The sequence below is a fragment of the Pecten maximus genome, chromosome 2 (assembly GCF_902652985.1).
Source record: "Pecten maximus chromosome 2, xPecMax1.1, whole genome shotgun sequence".
Classification (NCBI taxonomy): domain Eukaryota; kingdom Metazoa; phylum Mollusca; class Bivalvia; order Pectinida; family Pectinidae; genus Pecten; species Pecten maximus.
The window spans coordinates 46998178-47017126 of record NC_047016.1 but is presented as its reverse complement, the minus strand read 5'-3'; the positions used below and the strand labels follow the sequence as shown (position 1 = coordinate 47017126).

The following is an 18949-nucleotide window of genomic DNA, read 5'->3' as shown; positions in this document are numbered from 1 at the left end:
GTATCTATCCACAAATAAGCCCCTTTCTACAAATAAGCCAGGCCCCTGCCTACAAATAAGCCCTCTTCTTTATTTTTGTCGAATCATCTATTTTTGAATAGTAAGCTAAAAGCAGTTCACAAGTAAGCCCTCCCCTAACTTTAACACTAATCATTTAACCAGGTGTTTTTTGGAATGAATACTGTATATAGTATGTCAGTATTGTTATGTGTACATTATCATCTAAGGAACTATACTGGTCATCTATCGTATTTATCCTATATTAAGCCCAGGTGACACTTTTTAAGGGCTTATTACCAGAGACGGCCTTATAACTGTACATGGGCTTAGTATTGGACATGGGCTTATTACCAGGCATGGGTTTTTTACTGGACATGGGCTTAGTACTGGACATGGGCTTATTACTGGACATGGGCTTAGTTCTGGACATGGGCTTATTACTGGACATGGGTTTAGTACTGGACATGGGTTTAGTCCAGACATTGGCTTATTATTGCACATGGGTTTGTTACTGGACATGGGCTTACCATCAGGCATGGGCTTACTATTGCACATGGGCTTAGTACTGGACATGGGCTTAGTACTGGACATGGGCTTATTACTGGACATGGGTTTAGTACTGGACATGGGTTTAGTACTGGACATGGGTTTAGTCCAGACATTGGCTTATTATTGGACATGGGTTTGTTACTGGACATGGGTTTATCATCAGGCATGGGCTTACTATTGCACATGGGCTTAGTACTGGACATGGGCTTAGTACTGGACATGGGCTTATTACTGGATATGGGCTTATTTCCAGACTAACAGGATTTTAATACAGTATAGACCTCAAGATGCTGTGAGGTATATAAAACCTGTTGCCAAACAAAGATAGTGAGTTATAGTAAATCTCTTTGATGTGTTTGATTAAAATTCAAAGATCACGGAACAAATTATACAAAAATTGTTCAAAGTTGTTGATCATGTGATTCATTAATCACAGGGACTTCGCACAAATTTCCAATCCACAGTACGTTATATGTATTATACATACTCTCATGTATATAAATGGACCATGGGTTGGAAAATTATGTCAAGTCCCTGTTAATTAGTGACAATATACATAGTAGCTACTGGAATAATAAAGCTTTGCCAACATAGTGTAAAAACTGGAGAAGGTTATAATGGAATTTCTCAGCTGTTATCATGCTATGAGTGACACTGGTTTGGTCTGCACTTACGGAAATCACGATCCTGGTTTAGGACCAAATATGCCTGATCCAAACTGATCTCACAAATGTAGTTCAATTTGTCGCTGACCTTTGCAAGCCCCAGTCTGAACTCCACACCTAGTAACAGATTATTAGTGGAAACATAAATCATTATAATAATTAACTTACAACTAGTAACAAATATCACAATATAGTAACTTACATCTAGTAACATACATCACTATGGTAACTTACATCTAGTAACATACATCACTATGGTAACTTACATCAAGTAATGTACATCACTATGGTAACTTACATCTAGTAACATACATCACTATGGTAACTTACATCTAGTAACATACATCACTATGGTAACTTACATCAAGTAATGTACATCACTATGGTAACTTACATCTAGTAACATACATTACTTTGGTAACTTATATCTAGTAACATACATCACTATGGTAACTTACAACTAGTAACATCCCCCCTCCCCCGTACATCACTATGGTAACTTACATCTAGTAACATACATCATTATGGTAACTTACATCTAGTAACATACATCACTATGGTAACTTACATCTAGTAACATACATCACTATGGTAACTTACAACTAGTAACATACATCACTATGGTAACTTACACCTAGTAACATACATCACTATGGTAACTTACACCTAGTAACATACATCACTATGGTAACTTACACCTAGTAACATACATCACTATGGTAACTTACACCTAGTAACATACATCACTATGGTAACTTACATCTAGTAACATACACCACTATGGTAACTTACAACTAGTAACATACATCACTATGGTAACTTACATCTAGTAACATACATCACTATGGTAACTTACAACTAGTAACATACATCACTACGGTAACTTACATCTAGTAACATACATCACTATGGTAACTTACATCTAGTAACATACATCACTATGGTAACTTACACCTAGTAACATACATCACTATGGTAACTTACACCTAGTAACATACATCACTATGGTAACTTACACCTAGTAACATACATCACTATGGTAACTTACATCTAGTAACATACACCACTATGGTAACTTACAACTAGTAACATACATCACTATGGTAACTTACATCTAGTAACATACATCACTATGGTAACTTACAACTAGTAACATACATCACTACGGTAACTTACATCTAGTAACATACATCACTATGGTAACTTACATCTAGTAACATACATCACTATGGTAACTTACACCTAGTAACATACATCACTATGGTAACTTACACCTAGTAACATACATCACTATGGTAACTTACATCTAGTTACATATACATGTATTCAATTTAAACTTGATTTTGTTATTTTAGATTGGTGCCTTTTTAAGCTGACTGATGTTATGGGTAAAGTGGAGAATGAAGGACATCATTCTCACTTACATACAATACAAAACTGAATCATTTATTTGTCAATAAATTTTGAAAAATTCAGATTCAAATAATTAACAGCAATTGTAAAAATGATTAACTTACCAGCAAATCTAAAAACAAGGATGGTTCCTGCACCACCAGAAGCCATGAACTGTCTAAGGTTGTCATTCAGAGCGCTGGAGTCACCCATCCATCGGAACAGCTGTGCTATGGTAAGGTCCTGTTCTCCACTAGTCAGCCATTGGCTCCTACAAAACAAGTTAAACATACACCGCTCTGCCTTTCTGCTCCAAAAACCACACACAAATTTGAGCCAGAGCTTATATCTTGGTCCTCAAGGCTGACCCATTGCCCTCAAGTTATCGGTTTGGTTTATTTTGTTTAATGTTCTAACAGGGTCATTTAAGGAATTGCCAGGTTTTGGGGGTGGAGGAAAGCCAGAGTACCCGGAGAAAAAACACCGGCCTACGGCAACTGCCCCACGTGGGTTTCAAACTCGCAACCCAGAGGTGGAGAGCTAGTGATCAAATGTCGAGAAACCTGAACCACTCAGCCACCGCAGCCCTAATAAGTAACTCAAATCCCCAAATTCGAACTTTGGTTAGCTAGGGTATTGATGAATTGGTTCATTGTCACTGTTTGCTTTAAAATAGTAATTAGAAACAGCGTAGTCATTATTTAGCACACATGTTTTAATCATGAAAAGCACAAAAATAAGACATATGTACATTTTCAGCATTCTGATAAAATTTTTGATTTGGTAGTCAAAGTAACTGTATTATTTTCACATCATGAGTGACCATGCCATCATTTACCTGATACCATCGTTGATTTGTAGGTAGTTGTTGATGAACGTGAATTCATTTGCATCGTTCACAGCGATCATGTGTGATCCCATGTCCTGTAAAAATAGATAAATTGTCTTGTTTTTTACTTAGATTTTAGTTTTACAATATCAACTTTAAAGATATTTCTAAAACATCAGTTTGCTAACATTTCATCATTAATATTGAGTTTAAACTTGTACTGTTTAAAGCAAATCTTAACCACACAATCAGAAATAAAGCAGCAGATTTTAACCAATCAGAAATAAGTAAGCAAATTTTAACCAATCAGAAATAAGGAAGCAAATGTTATAAATAATTACATTACCATTACACATGTACACTCCAACTTTATCATATTTCTACAGAGAGGGAATATTTTTTCTTGAATGCATCAATCAATTAGAATTAAAAAAGTATTCCTGAGTTAAAAATGGTGAGTATTCTATACAGATTCTGTCTTTAAAATGTGGAAGCTACAGTTGACATACATTTCAAAGTTGAGTGAACTCAGTACCATTCCTGACTGTAAAGTAGGCCTACATCATAACTGCACATATTCAAATTATTTCACCAAAGCATTTCAGCATTTTCTGTTTAAAAAATTGCCTGCTTATTGTAATTGACTGAATATCATTGATGCACAAGGCATTTAATCATCCAAAACATGCGACTCAGGAAACAGATTTATATATATTTATATAAGTTACTACAACTTGTTTCCCGATACGATTCTTTCGTACTGTATGATGTGTTATTATAAAGTTAATGTTGAATTATGAATAATTAAGTTTATATTAAAACATGCGACAGTGGGTAAGCACGACAGAATAACATGCATAATGGAAGCCTAGCTATTTAAATTATCAAAAATAATATAAAAAGATATAAACCTACCGCGCATAACCGGGTGGCCGTCTCATAAGTCTCAGGTTCAAATACAAACTTATAGCAGCTCTGGCCGATATCGTCTCGCACCCATCCTAATGGACATTCTACAATGTAAAACATCATACAGGTGTGACATTATTACATACAGGTGTGACATTGTTACATACAGGTGTGACATTGTTACATACAGGTGTGACCTTGTTACATACAGGTGTGACCTTGTTACATACAGGTGTGACATTGTTACATACAGGTGTGACATTGGTACATACAGGTGTGGCATTGTTACATACAGGTGTGACCTTGTTACATACAGGTGTGACCTTGTTACATACAGGTGTGACATTATTACATACAGGTGTGACATTGTTACATACAGGTGTGTCATTATTACATACAGGTGTGACATTGGTACATACAGATGTGACATTGTTACATACAGGTGTGACATTATTACATACAGGTGTGACATTATTACATACAGGTGTGACATTGTTACATACATATGTGACATTATTACATACTGGTTGACATTATAACATACAGGTGTAACATTATTACATGAAGGTGTGACATCATTACATACAGGTGTGACATTGCTACATACAGGTGTGTCATTATTACATACAGGTGTGACATTGGTACATACAGATGTGACATTGTTACATACAGGTGTGACATTGTTACATACAGGTGTGACATTATTACATACAGGTGTGACATTATTACATACTGGTTGACATTATAACATACAGGTGTAACATTATTACATGAAGGTGTGACATCATTACATACAGGTGTGACATTGCTACATACAGGTGTGGCATTGTTATGTACAGGTGTGACATTATTACATACAGGTGTGACATTGTTACATACATATGTGACATTATTACATACTGGTTGACATTATAACATACAGGTGTAACATTATTACATGAAGGTGTGACATCATTACATACAGGTGTGACATTGCTACATACAGGTGTGGCATTGTTATGTACAGGTGTGACATTATTACATACATGTGTGACATTGTTACATACAGGTGTGACATTATTGCATACAGGTGTGACATTATCATGTACATGTGCGACATTATTACATACAGGTGTGACATTGTTACATACAGGTGTGACATTGTTACATACAGGTGTGACATTGTTACATACCGGTGTGACATTATCACATACAGGTGTGACATTGTTACATACAGGTGTGACATTGGTACATACAGGTGTGACATTGTTACATACAGGTGTGACCTTGTTACATACAGGTGTGACATTGTTACATACAGGTGTGACATTGTTACATACAGGTGTGACATTGTTACATAAAGGTGACCATATTACATACAGGTGTGACATTATTACATACATGTGTGACATTATTACATACAGGTGTGACATTGTTACATACAGGTGTGACATTGTTACATAAAGGTGTGACATTGTTACATACAGGTGTGACCTTGTTACATACAGGTGTGACATTATTACATACAGGTGTGACATTGTTACATACAGGTGTGTCATTATTACATACAGGTGTGACATTGGTACATACAGATGTGACATTGTTACATACAGGTGTGACATTATTACATACAGGTGTGACATTATTACATACAGGTGTGACATTGTTACATACATATGTGACATTATTACATACTGGTTGACATTATAACATACAGGTGTAACATTATTACATGAAGGTGTGACATCATTACATACAGGTGTGACATTGCTACATACAGGTGTGTCATTATTACATACAGGTGTGACATTGGTACATACAGATGTGACATTGTTACATACAGGTGTGACATTATTACATACAGGTGTGACATTGTTACATACATATGTGACATTATTACATACTGGTTGACATTATAACATACAGGTGTAACATTATTACATGAAGGTGTGACATCATTACATACAGGTGTGACATTGCTACATACAGGTGTGGCATTGTTATGTACAGGTGTGACATTATTACATACAGGTGTGACATTGTTACATACATATGTGACATTATTACATACTGGTTGACATTATAACATACAGGTGTAACATTATTACATGAAGGTGTGACATCATTACATACAGGTGTGACATTGCTACATACAGGTGTGGCATTGTTATGTACAGGTGTGACATTATTACATACATGTGTGACATTGTTACATACAGGTGTGACATTATTGCATACAGGTGTGACATTATCATGTACATGTGCGACATTATTACATACAGGTGTGACATTGTTACATACAGGTGTGACATTGTTACATACAGGTGTGACATTGTTACATACCGGTGTGACATTATCACATACAGGTGTGACATTGTTACATACAGGTGTGACATTGGTACATACAGGTGTGACATTGTTACATACAGGTGTGACCTTGTTACATACAGGTGTGACATTGTTACATACAGGTGTGACATTGTTACATACAGGTGTGACATTGTTACATAAAGGTGACCATATTACATACAGGTGTGACATTATTACATACATGTGTGACATTATTACATACAGGTGTGACATTGTTACATACAGGTGTGACATTGTTACATAAAGGTGTGACATTGTTACATACAGGTGTGACCTTGTTACATACAGGTGTGACATTATTACATACAGGTGTGACATTGTTACATACAGGTGTGTCATTATTACATACAGGTGTGACATTGGTACATACAGATGTGACATTGTTACATACAGGTGTGACATTATTACATACAGGTGTGACATTATTACATACAGGTGTGACATTGTTACATACATATGTGACATTATTACATACTGGTTGACATTATAACATACAGGTGTAACATTATTACATGAAGGTGTGACATCATTACATACAGGTGTGACATTGCTACATACAGGTGTGTCATTATTACATACAGGTGTGACATTGGTACATACAGATGTGACATTGTTACATACAGGTGTGACATTATTACATACAGGTGTGACATTGTTACATACATATGTGACATTATTACATACTGGTTGACATTATAACATACAGGTGTAACATTATTACATGAAGGTGTGACATCATTACATACAGGTGTGACATTGCTACATACAGGTGTGGCATTGTTATGTACAGGTGTGACATTATTACATACAGGTGTGACATTGTTACATACATATGTGACATTATTACATACTGGTTGACATTATAACATACAGGTGTAACATTATTACATGAAGGTGTGACATCATTACATACAGGTGTGACATTGCTACATACAGGTGTGGCATTGTTATGTACAGGTGTGACATTATTACATACATGTGTGACATTGTTACATACAGGTGTGACATTATTGCATACAGGTGTGACATTATCATGTACATGTGCGACATTATTACATACAGGTGTGACATTATTACATACAGGTGTGACATTGTTACATACCGGTGAGACATTATTACATACAGGTGTAACATTATTACATACATGTGTGACATTATTACATACAGGTGTGACATTGTTACATACAGGTGTGACATTGTTACATACAGGTGTGACATTGTTACATACAGGTGTGACATTATCACATACAGGTGTGACATTGTTACATACAGGTGTGACATTGGAACATACATGTGTGACATTATTACATACAGGTGTGACATTGTTACATACAGGTGTGACATTGTTACATACAGGTGTGACATTGTTACATACAGGTGTGACATTGTTACATACCGGTGTGACATTATCACATACAGGTGTGACATTGTTACATACAGGTGTGACATTGGTACATACAGGTGTGACATTGTTACATACAGGTGTGACCTTGTTACATACAGGTGTGACATTGTTACATACAGGTGTGACATTGTTACATACAGGTGTGACATTGTTACATACAGGTGTGACATTGTTACATACAGGTGTGACATTGTTACATACAGGTGTGACATTGTTACATACAGGTGTGACATTGTTACATACAGGTGTGACATTATTACATACATGTGTGACATTATTACATACATGTGTGACATTATTACATACAGGTGTGACATTGTTACATACAGGTGTGACATTGTTACATACAGGTGTGACATTGTTACATACAGGTGTGACATTATTACACACATGTGTGACATTATTACATACAGGTGTGACATTGTTACATACAGGTGTGACATTGTTACATACAGGTGTGACATTATTACATACAGGTGTGACATTATTACATACAGGTGTGACATTATTACATACATGTGTGACATTATTACATACATGTGTGACATTGTTACATACAGGTGTGACATTGTTACATACAGGTGTGACATTATTACATACAGGTGTGACATTGTTACATACAGATGTGACATTGTTACATACCGGTGTGACATTATTACATACAGGTTTGACATTATTACATACAGGTTTGACATTGTTACATACAGGTGTAATATTATTACATACAGGTGTGACATTATTACATACATGTGTGGCATTGTTACATACAGGTGTGACATTATTACATACAGGTGTGACATTGTTACATACATATGTGACATTACATACAGGTGTGACATTATCACATACAGGTGTAACATTATTACATACAGGTGTGACATTATTACATACAGGTGTGACATTATTACATACAGGTGTGACATTGTTACATACAGGTGTAACATTATAACATACATGTGTGACATTATTACATACAGGTGTGACATTGTTACATACAGGTGTGACATTATTACATACAGGTGTGACATTGTTACATACAGGTGTAACATTATAACATACATGTGTGACATTATTACATACAGGTGTGACATTGTTACATACAGGTGTGACATTATTACATACATGTGTGACATTATTACATACAGGTGTGACATTGTTACATACATGTGTGACATTATTACATACAGGTGTAACATTATTACATACATGTGTGACATTGTTACATACAGGTGTGACATTGTTACATACATGTGTAACATTATTACATACAGGTGTAACATTATTAATTTATTACATACAGGTGTCACATCACAATATGGAGGTGCATGGCAAGAGAAAACCCACCTCGATGGCCCAGGACCAGCAGATTTGGTCTGTCGGCAAGTAAATATTGGTAACTACTTGCCCAACTGGCAAGTGCAAAGTTTCGTGTTATTTTTACCTTTTTCTTAGAGTTATATAAAATACTACTATTTTCAGTTTCAATAAACATTCAGTTTAATATTCATATTATATTTACTTCTCCATTAAATGAAATAAAACGGTCCGCACAGTGGACAATTGGAAGGAGAAAGTCGCAGATTGGTTACATAAGATTGCTGACATTTTGAACAGTTCATATGTATACAATATGAAAGACTGTGTTGGAATGGAATAAGGTGAAAGGACATCAAAAATAAATCCCTATAAAGCACGTGCATGTTTCTAATCACTAACCACTGATCCCCACGCAGTCCGTCGGATTGGACTTAAAACGTCGGCCCATGTGGCAATGTCCAACCCGGACGAAAAAGAACCCTCTGGTCGGTAATTCGATAAAGAAAATGCGTGATAAAGCCGACCCAGAGGTTTGGGTTAGACAATAATTAAGTACTTTATTATTGGGACGTTTAGAGGGACTTAAAGTTATAGAAATATATTCTAGGTAGGATTCAACAAACGACTCCCCAGTCTCCTCTCTCTACCTCCATTTCTCGTCTGTCGCTCAATACTACATATGTCTCTTCTCATTTTCCTGTCTTTTCTCGTCAAATGAAAGGCTGAGAAGCCGTAATAGCCGACGGTAAGCCCGTCAATAAATAAATAATAAAGAAAGTTTGCCGTGTTGATAGTCGATTTTACGATTTTTGAGGACGGACACAACGACAACCGTTTCCGCCTTTCCGTACCGATCGGCATCCAAAGAGAAATCTGCATTCACAATTATGTCGCATATCTTTTTGTGACGGTGGGTGGGGTAATTTGGTAAAGATGTCACAGACACATTAAGACTAATTTCGTGATATTTTCATTAATTCTTTCGTTTGGTATTCAAAGACTCCTAGCCCGATCGCGCCATTGCAAATTGGTTCGAGTTCTTGTACCCAGGTACGTCCGAGAGACAGAAAATGTCAAGGTTCCTGACAGATAAGCGTTTTTCAGGATAACAGCACAGTTTGAGTTGATTATTGAGAATTAATATATAAGCTTTTAGCTTGTTTTCCAATCCCAAATTATAAAATATGTATGTTTATTTTTATATTTACAGCTCCCTTCTTCAGCTTAGTAAACTCTGACTGCGAATAAATTAGCATAAACGCAATGAAAAAAGTCTCAGCGGATTAAAAAGCGCGGGAATCGGTAACATAATTTAGACGTCGACTATTTGTGACGTTACCGGAACGTCAACTAGACGGCGCCATTTTGAAAGGACTGATCAACGCAATTTTAGCGTTTTCTCCTGTTACCCGATGATCTCTCCACAAAAAGCTAACGTCAAGTGAGTATTTTGTCCAAAACTTAACTGAATATTGCGGAAATGAGTGCATATTTAACTTCTCCACGAGGTAAGCTAACAACAAATGGCTGAAGCGTAGTTCTTGGAGAACATTTGACCACGTCACTACTAAATATGTGTTAATACACGCTGTGCTTGACAACCATAGTTAATCTGAGACAGAAAATGTGGATTGTGAATATATCAATAAATTACAGACACAATTTAACAATACTGGTATCTTTACGTAGTTTCACTGAAACTAGATTATCTTAGCAACCTAGGCTGCCGTAGTTACCAACGTCGCAACACAACTTGAATTTTATTTGCTTTGCACTGCATTTAAACGATTTGTTTGCTGTAAATATAAGGATTGTACCTCATTTTGACTGTGTATATATGGTAACTATGCCCGCAGTTGGCAACGAACATATCGTATGAAGCGCTAACCATAGGAAATTTTCGTTGCCAACTGCGGGCATACTACCATATACGCAGTCAAAATGAGGTACAATCCTTAATTATGAATATTGAATAAAAATATTGTTAAACTAACTAAAACTTCGGTGTTACATATAGCCTGTGCAAGCCAGTCTTCTTCAGCACAGTTGACTTTTTATAAAAAAAAAAAAAAAAAAAAACAAGCAGAAGTGTAGCCCGGAAAGGGTGTCAGGGCCAGGGGAAACTCGGGCTAGCAGAAGTGGAGGTCATTAAAGACAACATAGTATTGAGTATTGAAGTAACTCAGTACTGGGTTTATTTTATATTTTTCAATAAAAACTGCCATTACAGTAGAACTTATTTCACATTTACTAACAACTTACAATTTCATCTTCCAGCGTCTTAAAAAGTTTACTGAGACAGAGTTTTGTCAACAAAACAAAAACAAAAAAAAGAATTTTCAAATCTTGGATGTATTGATTTTTAAAATATTTTTTTAAATGTTCCTTTCTTATTTACAAACAATGAGTCATTCTTAAAGTCACAAGTCATCGTTTTTAATATCGTTTTCGAAAGTAGTCAATTATTTTTGTCTTGGAAAATGATATATGTGTCCATGTGTCTCCGTATACATAAACATACGTCTCAGTACATATATCTATATGTGTATGGTCCTAAACCTCAGTAAATAGTTACGTCACGGTAGATAGTGTTTCGGAACAATGCAATTTTCATTTCACTCAGCCACACTTTGTTTTGAACAAGAGATCACATTTATACATTGCAATGATACATATATTCTTAAGAATAAGTGTGTGTGTATTGTAAATGTCAATATAGCTTACCTCGTATCTGGGCGCTTGCCAGGTAGGCGCATATGGTACAGATCAACAGCCTCAGCATGTTGTCATGACAACCTGGAAAACCAAATGCATGACAAGTTAACACTTTAACAGTTGTATAAAGATCTTATCATACTACGCCGTTGGTGAACAAGAGACTCAATGGGCCTGTATCGATGACATTTTCTATAGCTGATGAAGAGAATATCTACAGGTAATTTGAAAATTTAATCCGTATGAATTTCATTGTTGATGAAGGTCATTAAATAAAACCCAAAATAATACAATTTCTGTTCAATAACTGACAGAAAAAGGGTTAACCAAGAGATTTTGGTATTAAATCAATTAAGATTTTGGCACATTTGACCCCCAAAAAAAGGTAATTCATTTTAACAAGCTTGATGGGTTTCATCTCGGCAGTATTCTATTTAAAGACTTTAACACATTTGGCCCCTGCGACCTTAACTGTAGGTCAAGGTCATCCATCCCGGTATGCAACAGGGCTGTGTACTTGTAATGGAAATGTAAAAACGGTTTGACATAATCAAAATTAACGACTTGTTTTGATGAACTTTTGATTCAGGGCAGAGAGAAATCGGTCGTTTCCGAACTTGAGCGCATTGATTGCTCCAGTTCCGAGACAGGTATCCAATCCATGACTCCGTCATAAAAACTTCAAAAGCTCAAGATGTCTATATTTGTTGTAAACTGACCCTTGTGGTATTTGTAACGTGCGATTAGAACTAGAGGGATTATCTAGAACAAAATTTTAATAAAAACGGAGAAATATGATCCACCCATCCCCAGCTCCATCTTTTGGATCTCGACAGGTAGACGGCTGATGTACCTAGGTGTAACCTGATGTAGGTAGGTATATGCTACATGTAGACATCCTCATTTGCATATTTGGACATGTCTGTGTATTACACGGCTCGGTGACAGCTAGTGTGTTGATGAGATGGCAGGGCCGATAGTGTCCAACTACAGAGGATTTTTTATTATCAACTCCGTATTAAAGGACAAATTACAGTGAAAAGCGTACATCTTGAAATGACACATTTTATACAGGGTGAATGAATTAAGACATGGTTTTTATCTGATTAAGAATTCTACCTTGTTTTCTCAGTACACACGTATCTGCTCGCTGAGCGATAGCTAGATAATTAAAACTATTAATTGATGGTGTTTTTTAACCATTAGGTTATATAATTCTGTGAAAAATATTATCTTAAATGAGTTTTCATTTCATATGAGATTTAATGACACGAGACTTAGAAGTTTTTTTTATGTTTGTGAGCGTTTGCGAGTAAAATCTCAAAGTTCAAGACGATCGACTTTCATAAAATCTCATCGAAAATGAAAACTCATTTAATATTATTTTATCACATAATTCAGAAACCTTCCATTTTGTCAGTTTTTATAATCAAAAGTTGGAGCGCTTAATCAAACGGAGCCATTTTGTTACGCCATACTTATTCATGACGTAACATCATTGTCCATGTTATGACGTCACAATTTCTGACTAGCACAGCCAATGAAAATGGGTATATAGCACTTGTGACATATGTAAAATATTACACGAGCGAATTCATTGGATAACAGACCGATTCTGGGATAAAAATCACGATTGTGACGTCATCAATATATGACGTCGCACTATTGTCTAATTTGCGATAAATGTGCTCGTTTGTCAATTGGCGCTGTGAGTTTTAGAAAAGCATTGTAATAAATGCTTTTTTTAAAAGCCCAGTTACATGATGAATAGAATCTAACATTCGTGTAAATACGGGTTAAATAGTTATAACAAAATCCAGAAAATTTGGCTCTGGTCAATCTTTTTGCGTGTATTGGAAGAGGATTGTAATGTTATGAAAAATTGTTGCCTGAATACAAAATATTAAAATTTATTAACAATTGTCCATTTAAACACTTGATCGCTTTTAGTAATTTTATATGAAATTTATCAACTTTAAAATAATCCTTAACATGACTGATATATCTGTTTACGGTGCACACACAATCAATACCTAGGTGATGTAAGCGTTCAGGTAGGCGACATACGGGTTGAATTGTTAGGCAATTTATTTATTGAATTTAAACTCTGGACATGAAGTAATGCCGAGTTTGGTGTTTTCTGACACGTGTAAGCACTATTCAATTATTAGCTTAATTTCGTGCCGCGAATCATACGGGACATGAAAATTAGCTGATAAATCAGATGGAACACGATGACAAAGGTAAACTCGGCCAATTCCGTCATTGATTCCGAGATTTGACGGAATTGACCGAAATGTCGCGATTGAAGGAGAACTTGCAAAATAACTATAATACAAAAAAAATAACTGTGATGATTTAATGCTAATGAGTCGGTGATTATATAGAATGTACAAGTTGAATCGGCTAATTTTAGTTTAAATATATTTTCTGTGGGAGTCTATGACACCCCTCGTCCGCTCAATCAAGATATATATCAGCCATTGTCATTGCCAATGCTAATGACATGCTTTTGATTTCTTGTGCGTCCGTAAATTGTGACAGATCTTATCTCCTTCCAAGTTATTGTCTCCGTTTCGATGTTCTTCCCTTTTGGTGTGTTTGAGAGTATATTGGGGTTGTCATGGTTACCGCAATGGATGGTGTCAATTATGGAATGGCTATTTTCCTTTTTTATTCGGTTCTTCCTAAAACTGCTGGGTACTGGGGTGTCGGCATCGCTCGGAATCCTCAGATTAAGGGGGGAATTCCTACTCAGAGCACTCAAATAGCATATATCGTTAAAAGTATCGGCATGGTGTGGTTTTCGCTCAATCACTGGTTGTGTGTCGAGTCGTCCAATCAGCTTAGCGATCAAACCAGCTGATGTAATAAAATTAGAATCCATTAGAGCGGAAAATCTACTATTGACCAACAGATGATCGTAACGGCTAGGTGTCGGTCAAGAGGTCAAGTCGAGTACCGTGTTGAAATTGTGACGTAACGTTTATGAACCCGAATGTAGGTCAACGGCTATATATGGTTTCACGTGGAGTGTTTATTTAATTGTTTAGAGCTTCGTGTCAATTCTTCAAAGTTGCGTAAGTATGATGCAATATTGTGTTTCGTCTTAATAGAATTAAAGTTGAGCTGATTAAACGGTTATAGCGATCTTTATATGTTATACATGCATATACGCTATATATGAATGCCATCAACGTACCCTTGGCAAACAAGTTATTTGATTTTTATAATTATCTTCTAATTGAGATACAACTAGCAGAAACAATTTTCAAATTTAAAAAAAAAAAAGGAAAAAAAACAAGATCTTTTCTAAACCAGGATTTTTTTGTTACGATGGAAAATCCAATGTTTGAAGATTGATTGGTACTTTATAACCGACGATTAATATAATTACATACATTTACAATGCTGTAAACATTGTTTTATTGCAGGACCTTTGATGATTGTGTTCGAGTGTTGACTAAGTGAGGACACCCATGTTTACAAGTCTCGCTTAGCACACAGACCACTCTTTCGATCTGTGATGGAGCGCTAATACTCAGCGGAAGTTTTCTTATCGGCACTCCACGTAATATATGGTTGACAGCTTAGGCCAGCGATCAACCACGTTCTCTAGAGGCATGTCACTGTGATTAATACTTTCCTTAATTGTTTTTTTTTACGTCCAAATTTTATTAGAAACACATAATTTATCACTTTTTGCCATGCACCATAATCGGTGTTTTAACAGGTTTTTGTTCGGTCTCCAATAATAGACTTCTATTGAGGTGAACATGTAGTATTATAAACCTGAAAAGGTTGTATTAACCGAACTGGAAGTCAAAATACATTTATCTCTTTTCAGATCCCTACAACCAAGCATTCATCTAAATATGTTAAATTATATATACGATGTGTTGATTCTTACATGAATCGATATGCAATGTGAGAAAATCGTCAAAAGAAACCGCTGCATTTGAGGAAGAATATTTCAAATTGTAGTGACGCCATCAATATAAACCTAATCAGGTTCGACTAAGCCTTATATTTATTGCTATTATGGACTTTTACTGACGTGAACATGCATTGATATGAACCTGAAATTTGAATTTTAACCGAAAAGCCCAATTATCCACGAATTATTTGTCCATAATTGTTCATGCATTGTATATGAAAGTATTCGTCCCAAGACAAACGTACATGTATGAAGTAAATCGGCGAGCGAAATCGACTGCACATGACACACCAGTAGTGTGACGTCATTTAAGCATTGAACGGCTTTCAGTTGGCATTCATAGTCAATATGAATGCCAACTGGACAGAGGCAAATTCCATGAAGCGCGCTAGCGCTTCATGTTGAACTTGCCTCTGTCCAGTTGGCATTCATATTGACTATGAATGCCAACTGAAAGCCGTTCAATTGTTATATTTACCATCTGCGATTTTTTATTTGTCATGCGATTATTGTTTTGAAGTTTTCAAATTCAAATTTCCTGCGCTTACCAGTAGCAGAGATCACTTCCTGTTGGCAGTTCATAGGCTGATGAACTCGCAACTGAATTGGTAGGGTTATATAGTGGCAGTGCCATACAATGGTAAATATAGTTTCTTTTATCGTCATCATTTGGGAACTTTGGTTAAAATTAATCTGTTGTTTATGGACTGAGGCGTAACAACTTCTGTGTTTATCAATGTTGGAAAGTACTTGTCAATGATATTTAAATCAAAGTAATTTACAAGCATAAAATGACTGTTATTATCCAAGCGTGTAAATAATTTATTTGCATATAGCTGGAATTTAAAATTCAACATCTCGTTTATAGTCACACTAGACGCACGTATACACCACCGTGGACGCTGTAGAATACGTAATACCCCACAAATACATCCAGCCAGCTTACGTTATACAAGATTTAGTAAAATCAATGGCAGACTACATAAACTAACATAAGACTGATTTACTTTCTTCCACCGGTAAAAAATCTCCAGAACTCGAGACGTTAGGTTGCTGTACGTAAATCAAAATGTCGAGGCTAAGTTTTCCCTCAAACATTTGGTGCCAAGAGGCCATTGCTGTGGCGATCTTTATATACAAGGCACTGTTTTGTAGAGTATGTGTATTAGGACCACATAGACATTATCTAATTTTCTTTAAATATTTTACATAGCTGGTAGGTATTATCAACTACGTATACACATAAAAGCCATTCACATCTCATGTGTATTCTCTCAAGTCTCGTTCATTCCCAAGTACAATTTGCTTGTGCTGAACTGCTATTTTTAGAATTGAATTATATTTCGAATTATTCATGTAGCCGTTTTTTCTCCCCTTACAACGCAAAATCATGCTTTCTTTACTGGAGAACAGCACCACTAACCTTTGCAAGGCTAAATTGTTTAGTTATTTAATTATTGTCCATGAACATTAACAGTGAATACATTTGTAGTTCTCTCGAGCATTGAACTCATAGTTCAATATTTACAAACACGTGACCTTAGAGCAAGTCTATCGGCCATTTTGAAAAAAACGTAACTGCCTTTTTTGACGTTTTAGATTTCAAAAGCGCCTTTCATATTTTAAACGAGATTTTCCAGTATTTTTCTCGTTCATGCATCATTAAATTTGTCAACAATTTTTTCATTAAAACTGACAATCAACAACACAAATACCCGTATGATGTAAATAGGCAATGTTGTAAGAAGGTCCCAACAATTAGTTCCGTGTTTGGAATCCCGCGTTGGTTTTGATACTGTGGGTTGTAATATAAAGCCTGAAAATAATGTCCGCGATTTAAGTTAATTTGAACAATTGTTTGAATGAATCGACGAGGAAGTCTTTGTCTCCTTCATTGCAAAGATCTTTCTTATATATTATGTCAGTACTTGGTAATTTCTAGATTTCTTCGCGCCGGATATAGGATTTATAAAGTTGGTAGAATAACCAAATAAAAAGCAGATCTTAAGTAGGTTTCAAACTCACAGCTATATGTCAAGAATATAGTAACTATATCAAAGTACAATATATTCGATCGATATATATATATATTATTCACGGACTACATGTATGTGTACATTATGACTGTGTGTATTGACATTCTCCAGTCCTACACGACAAAGCTGCTTTACAATAAGAGGATAGTGTAGGTGTGTCTCTTGGGTGAATCATAACCTCAGAGTTTAATTTAAACATGAAGTCACCAGTTTTACACCCGAAACGCTGAGCAATAAATATACCGCCATGTTGTAAGGGGGAATGAGGCTACAGCTTTATACAATTATTAGGCGGGTACAATAACACTGTCCCCCATTCCTCAATAATTGGCGTCCCTTTTGAATCCACACGGCGTCCAGGGACATTTCAGCGAGTCAATCTTAAGCCGAGTATTCGAACTAGAACCGATTATGAATATACATACCTTGATTTTTAAAATTAATTCCAATTTGTGATAAAATCCGGACCTATCCAGTGGACACTATTGCCGGAGACACACCTGTAATGATATAGCAGAGAATGGACACGCTTCAACTACCACGTAGTATTCCAATAGACCCGCTTAAAGCTTTCCGAGTACACTGTGTACTACAGGTGTGCTGTTTACCTGTAGTCAGACAAAGGTCCAGGGACGTGATCAGGCATTTGCCGGATGTTATTAGCACACGTACATTACTCACCATATATATATATATATATATACAAAAAATAGTTCAGCATTTTATTTCGAAATTAAATAGTGTTTTAAATTTCGGCCATATCATTATTCGCCCATTTCAGGTAATTAAATAGAAATACCAAAACAATACCGAGGTGTTCTTTAAAGTGTATGGGTGAAACTTTGA

General features: G+C 35.8%; 1 protein-coding gene across 1 annotated transcript in view; it reads right to left on the bottom strand.

Moving 5' to 3' along the window:
* Window positions 1-18677, bottom strand: part of LOC117322300 (contactin-like) — a 37706-nt gene extending 19029 nt beyond the window's left edge. The window contains exons 1-6 of the mRNA XM_033877131.1: window positions 18529-18677; window positions 12140-12211; window positions 4351-4448; window positions 3445-3530; window positions 2732-2877; window positions 1224-1331 (exon numbers count right to left, since the gene is read on the bottom strand). Coding sequence (XP_033733022.1) covers window positions 1224-1331; window positions 2732-2877; window positions 3445-3530; window positions 4351-4448; window positions 12140-12197 — 496 coding nt within the window. The 5' untranslated portion in view covers window positions 12198-12211; window positions 18529-18677. The remainder of the gene's footprint in view (window positions 1-1223; window positions 1332-2731; window positions 2878-3444; window positions 3531-4350; window positions 4449-12139; window positions 12212-18528) is intronic.
* Window positions 18678-18949: the final 272 nt, after the last annotated feature.